Source organism: Anopheles arabiensis, chromosome 3 (genome assembly GCF_016920715.1).
Source record: "Anopheles arabiensis isolate DONGOLA chromosome 3, AaraD3, whole genome shotgun sequence".
Classification (NCBI taxonomy): Eukaryota; Metazoa; Arthropoda; class Insecta; order Diptera; family Culicidae; genus Anopheles; species Anopheles arabiensis.
The window spans coordinates 46,378,600-46,395,862 of record NC_053518.1 but is presented as its reverse complement, the minus strand read 5'-3'; the positions used below and the strand labels follow the sequence as shown (position 1 = coordinate 46,395,862).

Here is a 17,263-nt window from a genome sequence, read left to right as displayed (position 1 = left end):
TATCGAAAAGCCGGCAACTTCTTCTACCGACACACAAATGACTATCAGATTCTGCCCCATCCGGTGTGCTATCAGCTACCATCAACTGATTGTTTGGTCCTGTAATGTTGTTATTCGTTCTCGATCGATAACACCAGATTGTGATGGACATGCATGGTGTGTTTAAAATTGGTCCACGTTTCAACTGCTTGCTGGTAAGTCGGTTAGGTGGTAAGGTAGGTTGAACAATGAAAACTTTTTATAAAAGTGTGAGAATTGTGCTATTGAAAAATAACTTGTAATCTACTTATTTTAAACAACCGACACAAAGTAAGCATTTCTCGTTCGGTGCTCTTCAATTCTTGCACGGTCAAAGCAAAGCACACGCTAAAGTCGTCCTGTAAAAGCCGCAACACACGGGACACTAGCGCACACCAGTTTTGCACCAGGTTGTTACGAGAAGAAGTATAAATAATAGTAAGGCACGCTCGTAACGCCGGAGACGCCACAACTGTGCGACAATGTCACGAAGTGGCAAAAATTTGGTTACGCAATTCCCGCGCTTAGCCTCACTTGCAGAGATTCACAGTTTTCTAGAACTAGAAACCGCGAACGGGCGACGAGCGAAGACGTCAACCAGACGGCGACGAAAATGAATGTGCTCGTCCATCTGTGACCGTATAAGAACAATTTGTGGCAGAAAAAAAGGCCAACGCTAATTATTGTGTTTCCGTTGCTTTCTGTTGTTTTTCATGCTTCTTTCTGGCGGCGTCCGAAAGGTGCACCCCGGTAGGTGCCATATGATGATTTATACGGCTTTGTATCTATTTATGAAACGTTCACTTTCGTCACTGCGGTTCGGTCTCTAAGTATTTTCAACTGCTTCAAGCGGACAATCCCAGTCTGCTGATTGCTGGTGTTACAAACTGTACAAATTAGTGAACGTTGGTATAATCCATTACTGTTGATTTAATTTACATCGTTTTTAACAACATTTTCTTCCATCATTTCCAATTCTTCGGGTTTTTTTTTCAAATAAAAACCAAATCCCGGATGTTGTTTTTGGGCCACCAGCAACAGCAAATGAACATTATTCTGATTCGATCGATCATCGTAGGTGCTGTTTATCTTAGAACGTTCGATAGCTCACACACACACACACATACACGGGAACATTGCGTCTCCATCACGTCAAAATCTAAACCCATTGAAGCGACTAATAAGGAAAATAAACCAAGTACACCCTGAAAAAACATTGAAAATAGTGTTGGTGGCAAAACCAACACCCCACATGCCTCACGGACAGTGAGCAAACGTAAATATAAAACAGTCTATAATTATGTCGTGAAGCGTACACTTAGTTACCACACAACACCACACCATCATCATTAGACTTATTGTAGCGTGCGAAGGGTGGAATGTGACCAAACTGCAATAGCGTGGTGCTTCCTTCTTCCCAGCAAGGTACACACTAATGTGACATATTCATTGCCTGTGGTCGCGTCCACGAGCCAAATGCCACCCTAACTCGCACTCGATGTGCTATATCAATGTGCGGCAGAAGGAACGATCGTCTGTAGCCGCCCATCTCTGTACCACATTCAACCACTCGCTCATCCATTGAACGGTGGACACGTGGAGCAAGCAAGTAATATGGTTCGAGATTATCCTGCCCATATTTGCACGTACCGATCATGGTGGGGCCAAAAGAAAGAAACACCGGCGAGAGCTTTGTATCCTGCAAGGCCCCATTGTCTAGGCGCTGAGGCAATAGAAAGAAGAAGAGAAAAAAAAAACACAGCCAAGAAGAAGCATATTTCAACACACACAGAAACGGATGTTCGAAACCGTACCGTTGCAAGATAGCGAAAACAAGGCATGATTTGTGTATATATGACAGAACAGAGCAGAAATGGTGGAACCGATAAGTGAAAACACGTTGCCCTGTCGCGTCTGTTGGCTCGTGTTGCTAGTTTTTTAGTTTGACATTGAACCACCGTCGTTCACTGTCGTCCCCCCCACCAGTAAATGACGCGAGCAATGGGGCAACGTGTGCTCTCTTGCAATGTGGCATTTGAACAGCTGTTTGCTTGAACTACCCTTGGCAATTGGATTGGCTGGTCTCGTCTGGGGGTGGTGTAAAGCTTCTGTGTCTAATTTCAATGAATTTGAGCGTTTTGGTTCAATGAAGACAGAGCAAAAACGATATATTTACGTTAACCGTGACTTTTCCTTGCTTTACATACAGCATACTCCATCTTGCAACTAGCGGAAACCGGACGATTAAAAGAGCAAAATGATTCACTTCATGCGATCAGCAATCATAATTGCTATTTGTAGTCTACGGAAGCGGAGTTCTAACGTCAAACTCTATAATTCAGATCAAATTGAAATAATCTACCCTAATTTGGTGGATAGACGTGTTTTGGTAGAACAACCAATGCGACAAACCACCGTGTCGCAATCATATATCAAATATTGAATAGAAATTTACCACAGCTGTGTGATTGCTTCCTGTTACGATGGGTTGTGCTGACCTTCTAAGCAGAGAACAAATGGAACAGAGCAGCACGGCTCGTTGCATGACAAAACGAACCCATTTCCACACCAAACCGCCAGAGTTGGGCCCGTTTTTACGTAAACCGGATCCATCAAATCCGAGACAGCGGACACAACGTGCCCAACGATACAACATTGATAACGGGAAGGGTTAAAATGGTCACCACATTTCGCTAAACATAAGTGAGGCGTGATTTCTTGTGCAAACTTTATCACGAACGCATTTGCGTTTGTATTCGTATGACGTGGGTTTTCCCATACCAAAACCATTGCATTCCGCCAGCTCATTCCTCCGGCATTCGAAGCAATTGTATAGTCCGGGTAGTGACGTTGCACTGCGATAATAGAGCACAATTTATAAGCTTTCTTAAAGCTCGCTTTAATCGTGCAATCGAACGACATGAAATGAAGGGAGGCACACCAAATAGCCTACCGTTTATCAAACCATGCTTTAAAACCTTATTACAAGGGTTGAAGCTACCAGCGCAATCTAATCGCCAAAAAGCGCAAAACAGCGAAAAGTAAGTCCAAATCCTCCGTCCTCCCCACCGGAAATGATTATGGTTGTGGGTTTCCCAACAAACAAACGAACTAAAATAAAATCCCCAAAATAAAAACATTCAATCTTACACTTACCCATTGTACACGCGGCAGGTCGAGTTGTTGATGCGCTTATCGGACGCTTTCCGCCGGCGATCCTCAAACAGATCCTTTATCGCGGTCACGCCGAGCACAAACAGTACCGGGATCATGGCAATCTCCTTGCCAAACGCATTGATCTGCGGGAACCAGTTCAGCAGCACGATGAAGATGAAGTACAGATTCGCGATACGGTGGAACTGTTCGAGCAGGTTTTTCGGCACGAACGAGAGCAGCGTGTACTTGGTGGTGCGAATCTTGTTACCACACAGGCGCCCATTCGGATGGTCCCGTTTGGGCGTCTTGGGCGGCACCGTATGGTTCGGGACCACAATCCGGTAGCCTCGATCCTCCAGCTTGCTGCTGGCGGTGCGACAGAACATCAGACGCTTCCACCAGGGCGGCTTGTCCGCCCGGCGCAAGGTGTAGATCGACTCCGATCGTGACGCTTGCCGCGAGTGGCCCTTGATGGAGGTGGCAGAGTGGGGAGCGGCAGTATCGCGCTGCTCCGATTGGTCCTTGTGCCCGGGCGGTAAAATAAAATCCGTTTTCGACCCAACCCGGCTGTGGCCCCGTGTGGCAATCATTGGGGCATCCATGATTTGACCCTGCGAGAGAGCCCGCTGGTGACCGCCCTTGACCGCCGACTTCAGGGCTGAAGGTCGGCCGGCCGCGCCACCGCTTCCCACCAACGATCCGCCGAACGAACCTTCGCCATGACTGACCGAGCGCGAGTGGCCACCGCCGGTGGGTCGTTGGTATTCTAGCATTATTCTGCCGGCCAGCGGATTCGCACCGATACCCACTCCGCCAGAGCTGACGCCGCCACCGATCAGCTGGGCGGCCTGCGCCGCCTGAGATCCGGCGGTTTGGGGCGCATTTCCCGAAAAGACGTACTTCATGTGATCGTCCACCAGCTCGAGCGGATGCTCCTTATGCGGGGGAAGTGATTGTGGTGGCTGCTGGTGGTGATGATGCTGCGGCTGCGTCGGGTGATTAAGGAACCCGGTTGCGGCACCGACACCGGTACCGCCGCCTCCGTCGCCCGCCGGCGTAACATCCTTGGACAGCTCCTCCTTTACATGCGTCATTGCTGCTGCTGCTGCTGCTGTTGGCGACGAAATGCACCATTTAGATGAGCCCTATGAGCGAGAACACTTTCACTTTTTGCCCGCACGCATGCACGCACGCGCTAATCATATGCACATGGGGATGCTTCACCGACTTTAAAAGCGCCGCTGGTACACATCGACTATTATTTTTTAACCACTAACTAAGCACATTTCGTAATCGCATTCGGAATCGAAACGACGCCGGTTTTTTTCGAACACTACCTCTGTGTATTGGAGCACACTATTTTTTTACGGTGTCACCACACTTTCAGGAAATTTGCTCATAGCACTGCACTTATTAGCAAATAAAAACCGCACACAATTCTGCAGAACAAAAAGAAAGAAAGAACGACATTAATGTAAGGTTTATCTTCTTCTTTGGCACACCAAGCGCTGATGGGATGGGCCATCCTGCACCAATAATGGGTTTTGACTATCAGTGACTTATTGATTATTCAGAGCAGGATAGTCAGTTTTACATATGGCGGGCACAGTTCATTCTGGTCTTGAACTAACAATGAGCTTGTTGACTATAGTATACTGTACGACGTAGTGATGGGTAAAGTTGGCAAAAATCAGGAGTCAACTCCGATCCAACTCCGATAACTTTGGAGCCGACTCTGGAAGATAGGTCCGCCCAGCATTATCTGCAGTCGTTCAGAATCGTCCGAAATCAGACCGAACGACTCCGAACGACTCAGGCCAAATGCGGACGACTTCGAACGACTCCGGATGACTCTGTATGATTTCGGACGACTCCGAACGACTCCGGGTTACTCTGGACAACTCCGACGGACTCCGACTCCTGGCGGAACTAGTGGTTCGGATTTTGCCGGAGTCAGAACCGGACTAACAATAGCCGAGCCGGAAGAGTCGGAGAAGTCGGAGAAGAGTGCAACAGTGTACACTAGAGGACTACTGAAAAAACATTTTAAGTAATATTCTTTCAGACACGCCGTTGGTCTATTGTGTTAGATAATGTGACAAAATATTTAACTCAAACATTACATAATTGTAATGCTTGACAATAACAATATAGTTTAGTAATTGAGCAATTTTTTCCTAACAATAACATTGAGATCCAAACAAATGAAGACACATTTAAATTTTGTTTTAAAATCAAAAACCTTTTTCCATGTAAGTATGGTCGACCTTCGAAATACGTTAATAATCAAGAGCAACAACAACACAAATAGTGCCAATTTTCACTTCAGCCGTGAGGTAAAACACATCATCATTGCTTCAATCTCTCTTTCACGCTCTTTCACCTTACTGCACCACCAGCTTAACTCATTCACTCACACGCTCTTTAAACAGTGATTTGTACTATATTTTTGCTGTATCTTTCTTCCGGCCACCTCAACCACACCGGATTAAGGTTGTCGTCGTTCCAGGGTTTCTGTTTTCACTAAAGTTAAGAAAAGTGGAACACGACGAACGCTGTGTGCGCTGCTGCCGCCAATACAGCTGGCTGCTACTGCTGTTTCTGCTGGGTTGGTCCACTTGGGGGGGTAGGAAGTGAATGTTACAGTAAAGTAACAGCAAAAAAAACAGTGTTCAAACATCGTCGTCGTGTTGGCCGAAAATGCGATGGATTTAGTACAGTCAATCTCATCGCGACACGGTTTACCCCCAACCGACACACACACACACACACCCCCGTGGGAGGTTGAACGTTCAACCCAGACCCGAAAAAAATGGGATTGTCACGGTTTGCTTTAAATCGCAACCGTACCCACAAGACCCCCATCTTTAATGAAACCCCAAATGAAGAAGGGAAAACTTTCTTGAACGCCCCTCTATCTCTCTTTCTCTCTTTCTCTCATTCTCTAACAGATCCGTAAAAGTTAGTAAAAGCTTTTTGTAGAACGTGAAACCGATTCATTCCGACGATTGAATATTACTCATTCGTCAAATAAAATGGCAAGAGAAACACTTCTTTTCTCCCATCCGGCTGCACTGATCCAACTCCAAACCCCAAGGCCACTAACCCGCCGTTGGGCCCGCTTCTTTCTTGAACGCCCCTCTATCTCTCTTTCTCTCTTTCTCTCATTCTCTAACAGATCCGTAAAAGTTAGTAAAAGCTTTTTGTAGAACGTGAAACCGATTCATTCCGACGATTGAATATTACTCATTCGTCAAATAAAATGGCAAGAGAAACACTTCTTTTCTCCCATCCGGCTGCACTGATCCAACTCCAAACCCCAAGGCCACTAACCCGCCGTTGGGCCCGCGCGGTCAAACATTGCTTGGGGGAATATCCGCGCGACATAGAAACCGGTTCCACCTGGCAAATGACAACTTCACGATTGTCTTCTTAATGTTTGCTCAGCAGATATACAACACTCTGCATTGACACACTCACAGCCGCGCAGGACCATGGCTGAAAGACAGAGAGAGATCACCGAAAAGCGTCGATGGAGAAATAAATATCAAACACTTAGCAATAGGACCAATGTAATAGTGTTTCAAGACACAAAATTGCAAATTAAAAAAAAAACTAAAATGTATGTTTTCGAATATCTTATTACTTATTACTTATTACTGCCTTATTAAGTGATACTCCAAACGCAGAAAAGTCCTTTTCTTTCGATGTAGAAGTCTTTAAAAAAACGACATAATCGTTAAGTATTTTTGTTTTACCGTGCAGCCTGAAGTGGTCCAAACGGAACACCGTGGCCTGCCAATACCAACACCAACACAGTAGTGGTACTCGGGCAGTGAGCGGCACAAAGCATCGGGGGACTATTTTACACCACCGCTCGACAGAAATCAAGCAGCGGTCCATGCAAATTGCCCGCTCACCGTGTTTGCTGCGGTTGTTGCGGTGGCGTTTTATTGTTTGGCCAACCCGCACTTTTGGGGCTGGGAAAGCGATGACGTTTTCCTTTACACCACCGTCACCGGCGTGTGTGCGCGTGTGTGTGTGGTTCCGCTCTAACAAATGGCCCACACCCTTGCCGAGGACGGTATGGGTCGCCGCTTCTTCCTATTTGTCCGGTGTTGCGAAGCGCTTCTTGGTGTTTCGGCTTTTCATCCAGCCAGCCAGCCAGCCAGGGTCACTGTACAGCACGCGGCAAGCGTTTGTGTGCGACACCGTAAATATGTGTTTGCGTCATTTTAAATGCGAATTTAGCGAAATCCGCTTTAGCCGACTAATGGGAATGGGGGAAAAGTTGTGCACTAAAGCAAACCACAACACCGCAACTAATTTGTGCCTGTTTCCTATGATTGTTTTGTACTGTACTGAAGATGGAGAGGAAGAATGGTTGTGCAAAACAGAAAATAAACAATTCAATTTCAATAGCAATATTTTCCTATTTATTTCTACATTACTATCAATCGGATATCTGAGCGTGTGTAACGTCATTCATGTTCTATTCATTTATAATTCTATTAGATTTATAATAAGAATAATTTTAGATATCACAGAATAACGATATCATTATTGTAAACGCTTATTTCACAAACATTCACAATTAAATGAACCAATCCTCCTTTTTATTCTTGCAGGAAAGTTGCAGACGCTAACTATATGGGACAACGCGACTTGAACACACACACTTACAGATACATAAACACAATAACATCATTTGCCAATGGTGTGCTGCTACTAGACATCCCCTAGCCCTTGCTTCCAGTCAGCCGTCTTGAGCGAACACACAAATCTTCATTGGCCAGATCTTTGGAACTTCCTACTCCCCCTACCCGATGACTCTGACGAGGGCAGCACCTCTTGAAAGACGGTTTGTTGTATGCTTCCCATCCTCTCGCAATGACTTCTACTACTACTTCTACCATCATCATCATCATCATCATCATCATCATCATCATCATCATCATCATCATCATCATCATCATCATCATCACCACCACCACTACTACTACTGCTACTTCTTTGGTGGTTTCCACTAACCCAAGCTCGTTCCTTCTCGTTCCTTCTCGGCCACGTAAGCGTTCCGCATGCTACTGCCACCGCTCGTCGGTGATATTTTTGCTCGGCCAACATAACTCTACCGCGGTGAGCGCGGTGAGTGACCTAGTTTCTAACGGGCCGATGAAGTCAGCCGCCACCTTGTGAGCCAAACACACCACCCCGCATATGCTGACCACGAATTGGGGCGACCCTTTTTCTTTTCTTTTAACCTTTTTTTCTTTCATTGCTTTGCATTTACAGAACCGACCTCGGTACCGACAACTACCATTACATTAAAAGCATTATGCAGGTATGTTTCGTTCTGGAGGCATTTGAGGCCGGAAAACGTTCATATAACATTCCATAGATTTTAAATTGCCTTCAATAAAATTGCAAACCCTCTTATTCTAGTCTATATTATTGCAAAGCTGCCAAACATTACACTTGCGTTAACAAAATATAGACAAAATTAGATGTTTATTTTTGTTTGCAAAAAAAGGGAAACGCACGAGTAACGGAAGGAAGCAGTTGCGCTATTACGGAAGTTGTAGAAAACTTGCCTAATGAGATGTACACTCCTCGCCAGTAGGTCTCGGTCTTCTGGTCAATATACTGAAGCTTCATTGCTTTTCCTATCCCTTATGTTACTACTGCCACTTCCACAATATCCCGCACCATCCTCATCAGCTGTCTCTGGCAGCGGCGGATCTAACGGTAGGCGGACTAGGCGGTCGCCTGGGGCCCCTCCGATTTAGGGGCCCCCGATCCCCCGTAGATCGCCATTCTATAGTATGCCGTATGGACAGAGTACTAGCGACAAGGACCCCCGGAAGGATGGCCGATGGGGCCCCGAGGTTGGCGAGACATTTGCACCCCCCCCCCCCCTCCCGTCAGCAAAAATTGGCCCCGAAAGCAACAGCGACGCTACCCACTACAAATGTGATATTATAATTCGTAGTTGTAGTAGTAAGAGGAGTAGTGGTATGGACAAAAACCTTACAATAGTTGTACACTTCTCACTTGAGCTGACTCAGCCCGCTTAAGGAAAAAGCGCTAACATCATCCTCACAATGCGCAGATTCTATGCGTCGTGCAGAGTGTGTGTCACACACGATCGCTGTCGAAGTGTGCGTTCGTTTGTGACTGGCAGCACTGTGGAGTGTGAGAAAACATATGATTTCACCCAATCGCACGTCGGTTTTGGGGATGACAGGCATGGTGGGCATTGTTGGAAGCGTACAAGACGCTACAGGGAAGCAAGCAGGAGAAGGTGATCCACCGTTGTGGCAACTTACTTTTGCCGAATAAATGTCATGCTGCGCTTTACGATGGTTGGCCTTTGGATGAGATATAAATATATGAGCATCTTTCTCTCTCTCTCTGTTTTCGCATTTTGCCTAGACGCCAGCGAAACGCTGGGGTAAAGCAAATGAACAAATTACTGATGGATGACGCTGTTCCCACCAAGATGGCGCGTACCTTCACCTTTCACGAATTCTGTACATCACGTCCACCGACACGATCAGACAAAAGGCAAGAAAACTATCACAATAATCTGCTAATCGTGAGTGGGATTCATTCATTCCACTTGAAAGTACATTAAGCATACTCTTCAATGGACGAAGAAATCTGTTAAAAATACAATAATACAATTAGTAGAAAAGGAATACACACACAGGCGAAATCCTTAATAATATAGAATAACTTATATCAGAGATTTTACAACAACCATCTTTCAACATTACACTTCTACCTGGCACAGAAATACCATGTTTAAACAAACGAAATCGTGCATAAGCCGGCAAAAACTGTTAGCCATGCAGATTTCAGAAGTAACGACCTTTCCTTGACTGGCCAGTTTGCAAGAGAAGCACAATCGAGGAGGGGAGGAAGAAACACCAACGTTGGACACAGAAGTCAACAAGCAACAAAAACATGCAGCCGACTTAATTAAATCCCCCAAAATGGCCATGCAGTGGAACCGTCCAAGGGGCGGAGGGGGGGGGCTCGACAGCGCATTCGTTTCACTTGAATTGGAACAGCGCTCAATGTCGTCCGCGCGCATCAGCGTCGCAAGAGGCAAGGGGCAATCCGGAAAGAAAACACAACACAATTTATCTAAATTTAATCGAATGTGGTGCGTATTTCGGCCTGGTAGTAGCGATTGACTAAGGAGAATCCACCCAGTCTCGCTTTCTATTTTTGATTGATCCTATGGTGCGACTGTACCGAGACGACGACTATTCACGCACTCGCTTCCAATCTTAGTTTGTCGTGGAATGTTATCGTTTGTCTTTTGTTGTCTTGAGAAATTCTTCAGACATCAGTACCGTTTCTCATAAAATATGTGAAAAGAGATCATTCTTCTCGGCTTGAGATTAAGTCTCATTTTAATTTACAAATCAAAGAACTACACCAAGAATTATAAATTTAACAAAAACAAAAAATATATTTATCATGCTACACACCGAATAAAAAAGAACCACAAAGGAATAGAAAATTAAAAGAAAAAAAAATAATAATTTGTTTTCCTGTTTGGCGGATAACAAGATCTTTATTGAGTAGATCACGTAGGACGCCTCTTTACGGACATTATAAGTGGATCACATACACATTTGAGAGCAACAACGAAATATTTTTGTTTACCAAATCTCCCCACTGGGAAATGCGTAAGCTGGTAATGTGTGCACAATAATTTCCACTTAAATCATGCAACCCATCATCCTCCATTAGCCTTTGTGTTGTAAAGAAAGCTGCGTTCTTTTCTATACCCCCGCGATCCCACCGTTGTTCTAGTCGACCCCGCTTCCCGCACCGATCTAATTTCTAACGATTCAATGCTCCGGCCTGATCATCCTCCTTCAGTAGTAAACGGCGGGCTTACATACACACACATACACACCCAACAATAACAAGTGCACACGCGTTCATTCTAGCCGCCAACCACATGCCACAGCTATCAGATTATTGTCCGATATGGTTACGGACCGAAACTCATCAGTCAAATCTACGTACCGGAACCTCAGAATAACGGAAGTCCGTTCCTTTCCGCCGATGTGCTGGCCTCCTTCTCCTCCTTCTCCTCCTTCTCCTCCATAACCTCCCCATAAAAGTGCGCTTTATTCGTGCCACAAAGCTTCACAGCAAAATCGATACACACTGTTCAAATTCATATGGGGTTTCCCACTTGCTGGGGCTAGGGTAGTGTGCTGCTAATGGTGCGGGCGTGATTAGTTTACGGCTTTTGGCCAAGTGTGGAAAATCTTTCCTGATTTCATGCGTAGCAAAAAGGAGAGCGCACAAGAGAGGCAAACCATATTGGAATTTATTTCTGATTAGTAATACACCTGAACGCAAAGCAACAGCAACAAAAAAAAACGCACACCTGGAACTAACGTGTTAGTAAATAAGATGGCAAAAATCTCATCACAAACATATGTTGAGCGAAAATGTTTTTCCACTTAATTTTTGCTGTTTTGGAAATGCCGACCAGCACCGACGTGATTTGTTTTGTTCAAGGTGGGTTTAAGAAGCCGACAGGACATGACGTCGTTTGACATGAGCAGCATCACTCTACTCGTTACCATGTTTATCTATTATGATTATGTTGGTTAACTACAACCACTACGGAGAAGAATTTAAAACATACAAGAATGACTTTCGATTGTTCGCGTAACTTAGTTTCTCATTGCGCCAAATGTATCTACGTGCAGTTGCAATGAGGGAACCAAGCGTTCGCTCTTTAATTTGGTTCGTACCTTATGGCTGAAGTGTTGCAACATAAGTTGGAAGATAAGCCATACACCTAAAACAATCAATCACATGATACTCTACCTTGTGAGTATTTTGTGCGAGTAGTATTTGTGCTATTTGTGCGCGTTGGTGTGCGTGCTTTAAGCAACATTAAAAGGCAAACATTGTGTTTGACGAAACACGCACCCCCATACAAAGAGCAAAAGAACACACCACAAGAGCCAGCTATAATGTGCATTCGCGTGAGATTCAATTGTTGTACAAAAAATCAAAACAAATTCACACACAGCGAGCAGACAAACGGCCCAAGAAACTCGCTCGCAGACAACCGATGGCAAGGAGGAACAATGGTCCAATAGAGAGGCATAGGAATCGAAAAGGCAACCGTTATGGAAAAAGAACACAAACTCACACATACATATATACTGCATGAATGGGTTTTTTTTTGCCTGAGAAGGAAAAATGAATTAATTTTCCTTTCACACTCGCAAGTCTGCCGGCGGGGGCTAAGACTAACGCTATGTAAAATAGATTAGCAAAGAAAAAGAGAAAAAGATAGCCAATCAAACATTAGACGGAGGCGCTTTCTTACGCACAGGCATCGGATGTTATAACAAATACCCCTTTCTATTCGTCCCGGGCACGGAGGGTTGGTAGGTGTGTTGAAAGATGATCATCGGTAGCAAACAAGAAATGCTACCACCCAGCGAACCACCATCCTCCTGTAGTGGCTGTGAAACCGAAAACATGCATCTGAACTTTCAATGGAAATTGGCTTCCTTCAGCGGAAAACCCCTCGTCGTCATATCCGACACATACACCACACATCTACACAACACCTATGCTTCCCATCATGAGCAGCATCTTGCAAGAGGCAAAGAAAATCGCACATACACATGCACAAAGACCACACACACACACACACGCACACACAAGCTCATTCGACTGGTCGGAAACAAACAGCGATAACGACACCGCCAAGAAGGTGCGGAGGGGAGTGGTGTAAAATCAATCAAAAGAGTTGCAATCACTGGTATCGAATTGCAATCTCTTCATGAGGCGTGTGTATACTGCTCTTCCGCTTCCTTTTGTACACAGCAGACCGAGGGTAGAGGGTAACAGGCGATAACGTACTAATTGAAAATCAAGCGTTTTCAAAGTGCATCCAATTGATTTGCCTTGAATCAACCATTCGTGCCAGAGTGTACATGTGCGCGCCCCGGACGATTCCGCTGATTTGTTGAAGCGCATTCCAGGCCGAATGGCAAATCACAGCACGGTTGCTTTAAACCATATGCAGGCAGATGTGCCATACCAATTCTGTACCAGATGAGGATGATTGCGATCAAAAGGCGACCACTTGGAGTCGCGGCAGCCAAGTCAAGGAGTTGTTCTATTACATTAATGGATCGCATTGATAAATCAGTTCCACGAGTATGCTGCTATCAATGATCACATGTAGCAGTGCATTTGCACAAACACGGAGCAAAAGGGTATAGCAAAAAAACGGACACTACACATGGACAGCGAGAAGTGGCTGTGTCCAAATCCTGCTGGTCAAGCCTTGAAAAGGTCCGGTTCGCGTTTTTGTCGGAACTTGCCACCCCTAGGCACAAGGGGTTCAAAAGTTGCCCAGTTTTGCACGGAATATTATTCACAGCACACAGAAAGTTGTCCACCTTGGGTCCTCGGGTGAGGCAAAAATGGCACACCACACCGCGAATGCTTGCTTAGTGTTTCCGAGCCTGCCTGATACGACGTTGCTGGCTCAAGTACGTGGGTAGAAAAAAATAAATTAATGCTCGGTTCTTTATAGTTTCCTGCTAGTAGAACTGGTAAGTTCTACTGAGATACGATCTTAAGCACGATCTACATTTACATACTGGGAGTTTTAGTGATAGATTAGAAAAATAAATAAGTTTGCCTACAAGCTGGAAACAGTATTGGAACTCAGAAGCATGCAGAATTGTTTGCCTTGGCTAGACTGGCCGCTTGACGGGGCGCCAAAGTTCATACTGAAACCGGAATAGCCTTTCTTGACTAATGCCGGGAGCGAGAATGATAACTGCAAATAAACATTAAATGAGAACAGCTGTCGCGTCTTGGGCGGTGCACACAAGAATGTTCAAAGATAGCCCACACACACACACACAGACTTGCCCTCTGGCCACCCCCTTTGGAAACGCATTCGCTCGCGTTGCTAAGGCCATGCTGGTAGCACACAACCAAAGAGAAACGAAACACGATATCGTGAAACAGACTCCGCAAAAACCCGTACAGTTGTTCTTGCCATTTAACACAACCGTTTTACAAAGCAGGCGGGAGTGAAACAATCGGCATCCAAGCAACGACACACGGCAGCGCGATCATAGTAGCATGATCATAGTAGCATGATCGTTGTAGCATGCACGTTAACCGAAAGGTCAGGAAACTTGGGCCCCGTTCATAACTGCCAATGTAGGCGATAAATGTGCGCCGCAAGGGGGTTTAGGCTGCCGAGGACAGTCAAGGGGAAATTATTTACAGTTTGTATGTACCCAAAATTAAGCGCCCAATCCGAGAAGTATTCTATGAGCTGATCTTGAAGGGCACTTGTAGTAGAGACATATTAGCACATGGAACAATACTTCATAAAGCAAGTGACAAGCGTTCAATAGCATTTGTCGTGTCAGATAGGAAAAGAATAAGAGCTTTGCTCCATTTTTATGTGGATAAAATGTGATTTGTCCCGTTAAAGATTGCTTCTTATCGGAACATAATTGTAGCAAAAATGGAATTATTCGCTTCTGGTGCTGCAATAAAGAAGAGCAAATTCCTTATTACACGTACGTGTTACACGTAGAAGCAATTGAAGCTCACAAACTGCGAGCTATATGGCACCTTAGCTTGGCCGGACAGAACAAACCTACTTGCAGACACTTGCAAGAGCGGCAATCCGTATGATGCTCTCTGTTTGGGAAGCAATCTCGAGTGTATTGCTGGGTAAGATAACGGTTATCTGATAAAAACCAGCTCACCTCAATAGTCGAAGCCAGACCTACATAATAATGCAATCGCAGCTCCGGCAAGGAAAAAAGGGATTTTTGGGTTGAGTTACATGACGTTTGGAATGTAATACGATACCCTCCGACAATCTCATCAATATATTTAGAAAAGTTATAAGCGATATACGAAGGCAACTTGAGCTTACTGGACATAGTAAGGAAAGTATTGCAGTAGTGCTTGGACGGAAAAATCCAGCAACAAGTTTACAAACCACAGAGTAATAACACTGCCGTTCCGTGATGTGGTCTCGCTTCTAGCTGAATAGTTGCGGTCGTGGCGATCTGTTATTGTTCTATACCGTTTCACAATCTCCAGCCAACTCCGCTCCAACGCTTAGATGCTTGAATGTAGCAGTGTTTGGTATGTGTGTTGGCTGCCTTTATTCTCCCCGTACGGTTTCGGAGCATCGGAGGAAGCATCCAATACCATCACATCGCGCCGAAGAGATGAACAGCCGGAGAAATCGTGGATAACCAAAAGGAAGAAAACGACAGAGACGCCCGCAGCAACGTGGACGGCTGATGGAGCGAGCTAGAGACCATCGAACCGTTCAGCATCCAGCCCATGTGCGTGAATCACACGGCATACGTAGGAAAGCCAAAGGCCGCACACACACATACACGAACACAGACACACACACACTTACAGCGACTCACACAAACACGTACAAAGAAACACACGGATTTTTTTCTCTTATGCTTCTAGCGATTTTTTTTTTTTGCACTGAAGTGGGTGAACGATTCCACGACTGCTTTGCCTTTCGTTTGCCACCTTTACCTCAGCGTAAAACCACAAGGACTTTTGCCATATGCAAGAAGCCACTTTTCGCCATGATCACCGAACTAAATTTGCACTTTTACACACCGATCGTAGTAAACAAAGCACCTGTTCTGGGGCTGGGACGAGTAATTAAAATAGCCGTGAGAGCTGATCCACAGAATGGCTTACTTTCTTCGTCACTACGCTTTGCTGGGCTAGCATTGGCCCGCAGACATAACGGTTAAAACGGTCACTGCACCCGTGAACGACGGCAGCGAAGGCATTTGCGTTTAGCTTACTTTTCGTTTCCGGAACTTAAACTGTAACTCGAGCACGAGCAACGTAAGATGGGTAAAACAACTACGACAACAGACACGGTAACACAGCAGGAAGTATGGAAAACTTGAAAACTAACACAGTCCCTCAGCGCACGACAAACTTAAACTTCCACCATCCGATGAATTCCAGCGACATCGTCAAATGCACACACTCAATATAGGCCAGCAAGGTGCTGCCATTGCGGTCGATTTGACAGTCGATGACCACGAACCGGGCGATTTTGACAGATTGAATTGTCGATTCAGCACTTTGCTTTATGGGCCCAAAGGTGACTTCAATATTCACATTGACTTTGGATCATTAGATTGAAACAATTATTTTTTCTTAATGTTGACCTTAAAGTCTCTTATAAACACTCTGAAACTCGCAAACATATAATTTTATTTAATCTTACAGATTTATTTGCTATCCCAAGTGCCACAAATTCACTAAACGATCACTAAATGGGTTCTAAACGACTCAAGCTCTCTACCCAAACCCCAAATGGGGATACACATCCGATCCACTGGCCTCTTTTTTGCTTCACTGGCCCAAATAGCCAAAATTAAGCAGCCAATTTTAGCATGCTAAAGATCGCTGCTTGAATTCGCCTTTTGCAGTAAATAAACAGCATCAAAGTACCGACGATCAAAGCACCGTCCCAAATAGCCATATTTGCTTAAGCAGCCAATTTTGGCAAGATAAAAAAAAGGCGGCTTGAATTCGCCTTTTGCAGTAGATAAACAGCATCAAAGTTCCAGCACCGACAAACCGACGTGAAACTGGCGTTACAAAAGTGTCCCACACGAAAGTACTGTCATTTACCAGTGAGGCGATCACTTCTGTCAAAGTAAGCTCTGTTCACTGCTGCTTCGATGTAAACAACTTTTCTAAATACAAATTGCGAAGGAAGTGTGAGGCAAGATTTTGTGAGAATTTTTGGACAAAACACCCAGGAAAATCATTTTATAAGTTTCCAAATCAATGCAAAAGATGTGAGAAGTACATAAAACAATACACATTGGAATTTGCGAAGAAAAACAAAAAGGGGATTTAGCAGTTTCTTCTCTGTGTCAGTGTAGTAAGCGAATCATTATAGAGATGGCGCTAGTGTTTAACGTATTTTCATTTGAAATCAGGAGACAACTTTTGAAGCTCATTTTGTTCGAAGTGTCACGTCGGT

General features: G+C 44.9%; 1 protein-coding gene across 8 annotated transcripts in view; it reads right to left on the bottom strand.

Annotated features, from left to right (window-relative positions):
* Positions 1-16,255, bottom strand: part of LOC120900830 (phospholipid-transporting ATPase VD) — a 35,597-nt gene extending 19,342 nt beyond the window's left edge. For 4 of the 8 annotated variants that reach the window (XR_005739244.1, XR_005739239.1, XM_040308323.1 and 1 more), the window contains exons 1-2: positions 16,062-16,255; positions 3,175-4,613 (exon numbers count right to left, since the gene is read on the bottom strand). Coding sequence is in view for 2 of the 8 variants with exons in the window: in XM_040308323.1 (XP_040164257.1) it covers positions 3,175-4,268 (1,094 nt within the window). In the remaining 6 variants the exon portion in view is untranslated. The other 4 variants (XR_005739240.1, XR_005739242.1, XR_005739243.1 and 1 more) reach the window with 4 other exon arrangements.
* Between the last annotated feature and the right edge of the window lie 1,008 nt (positions 16,256-17,263).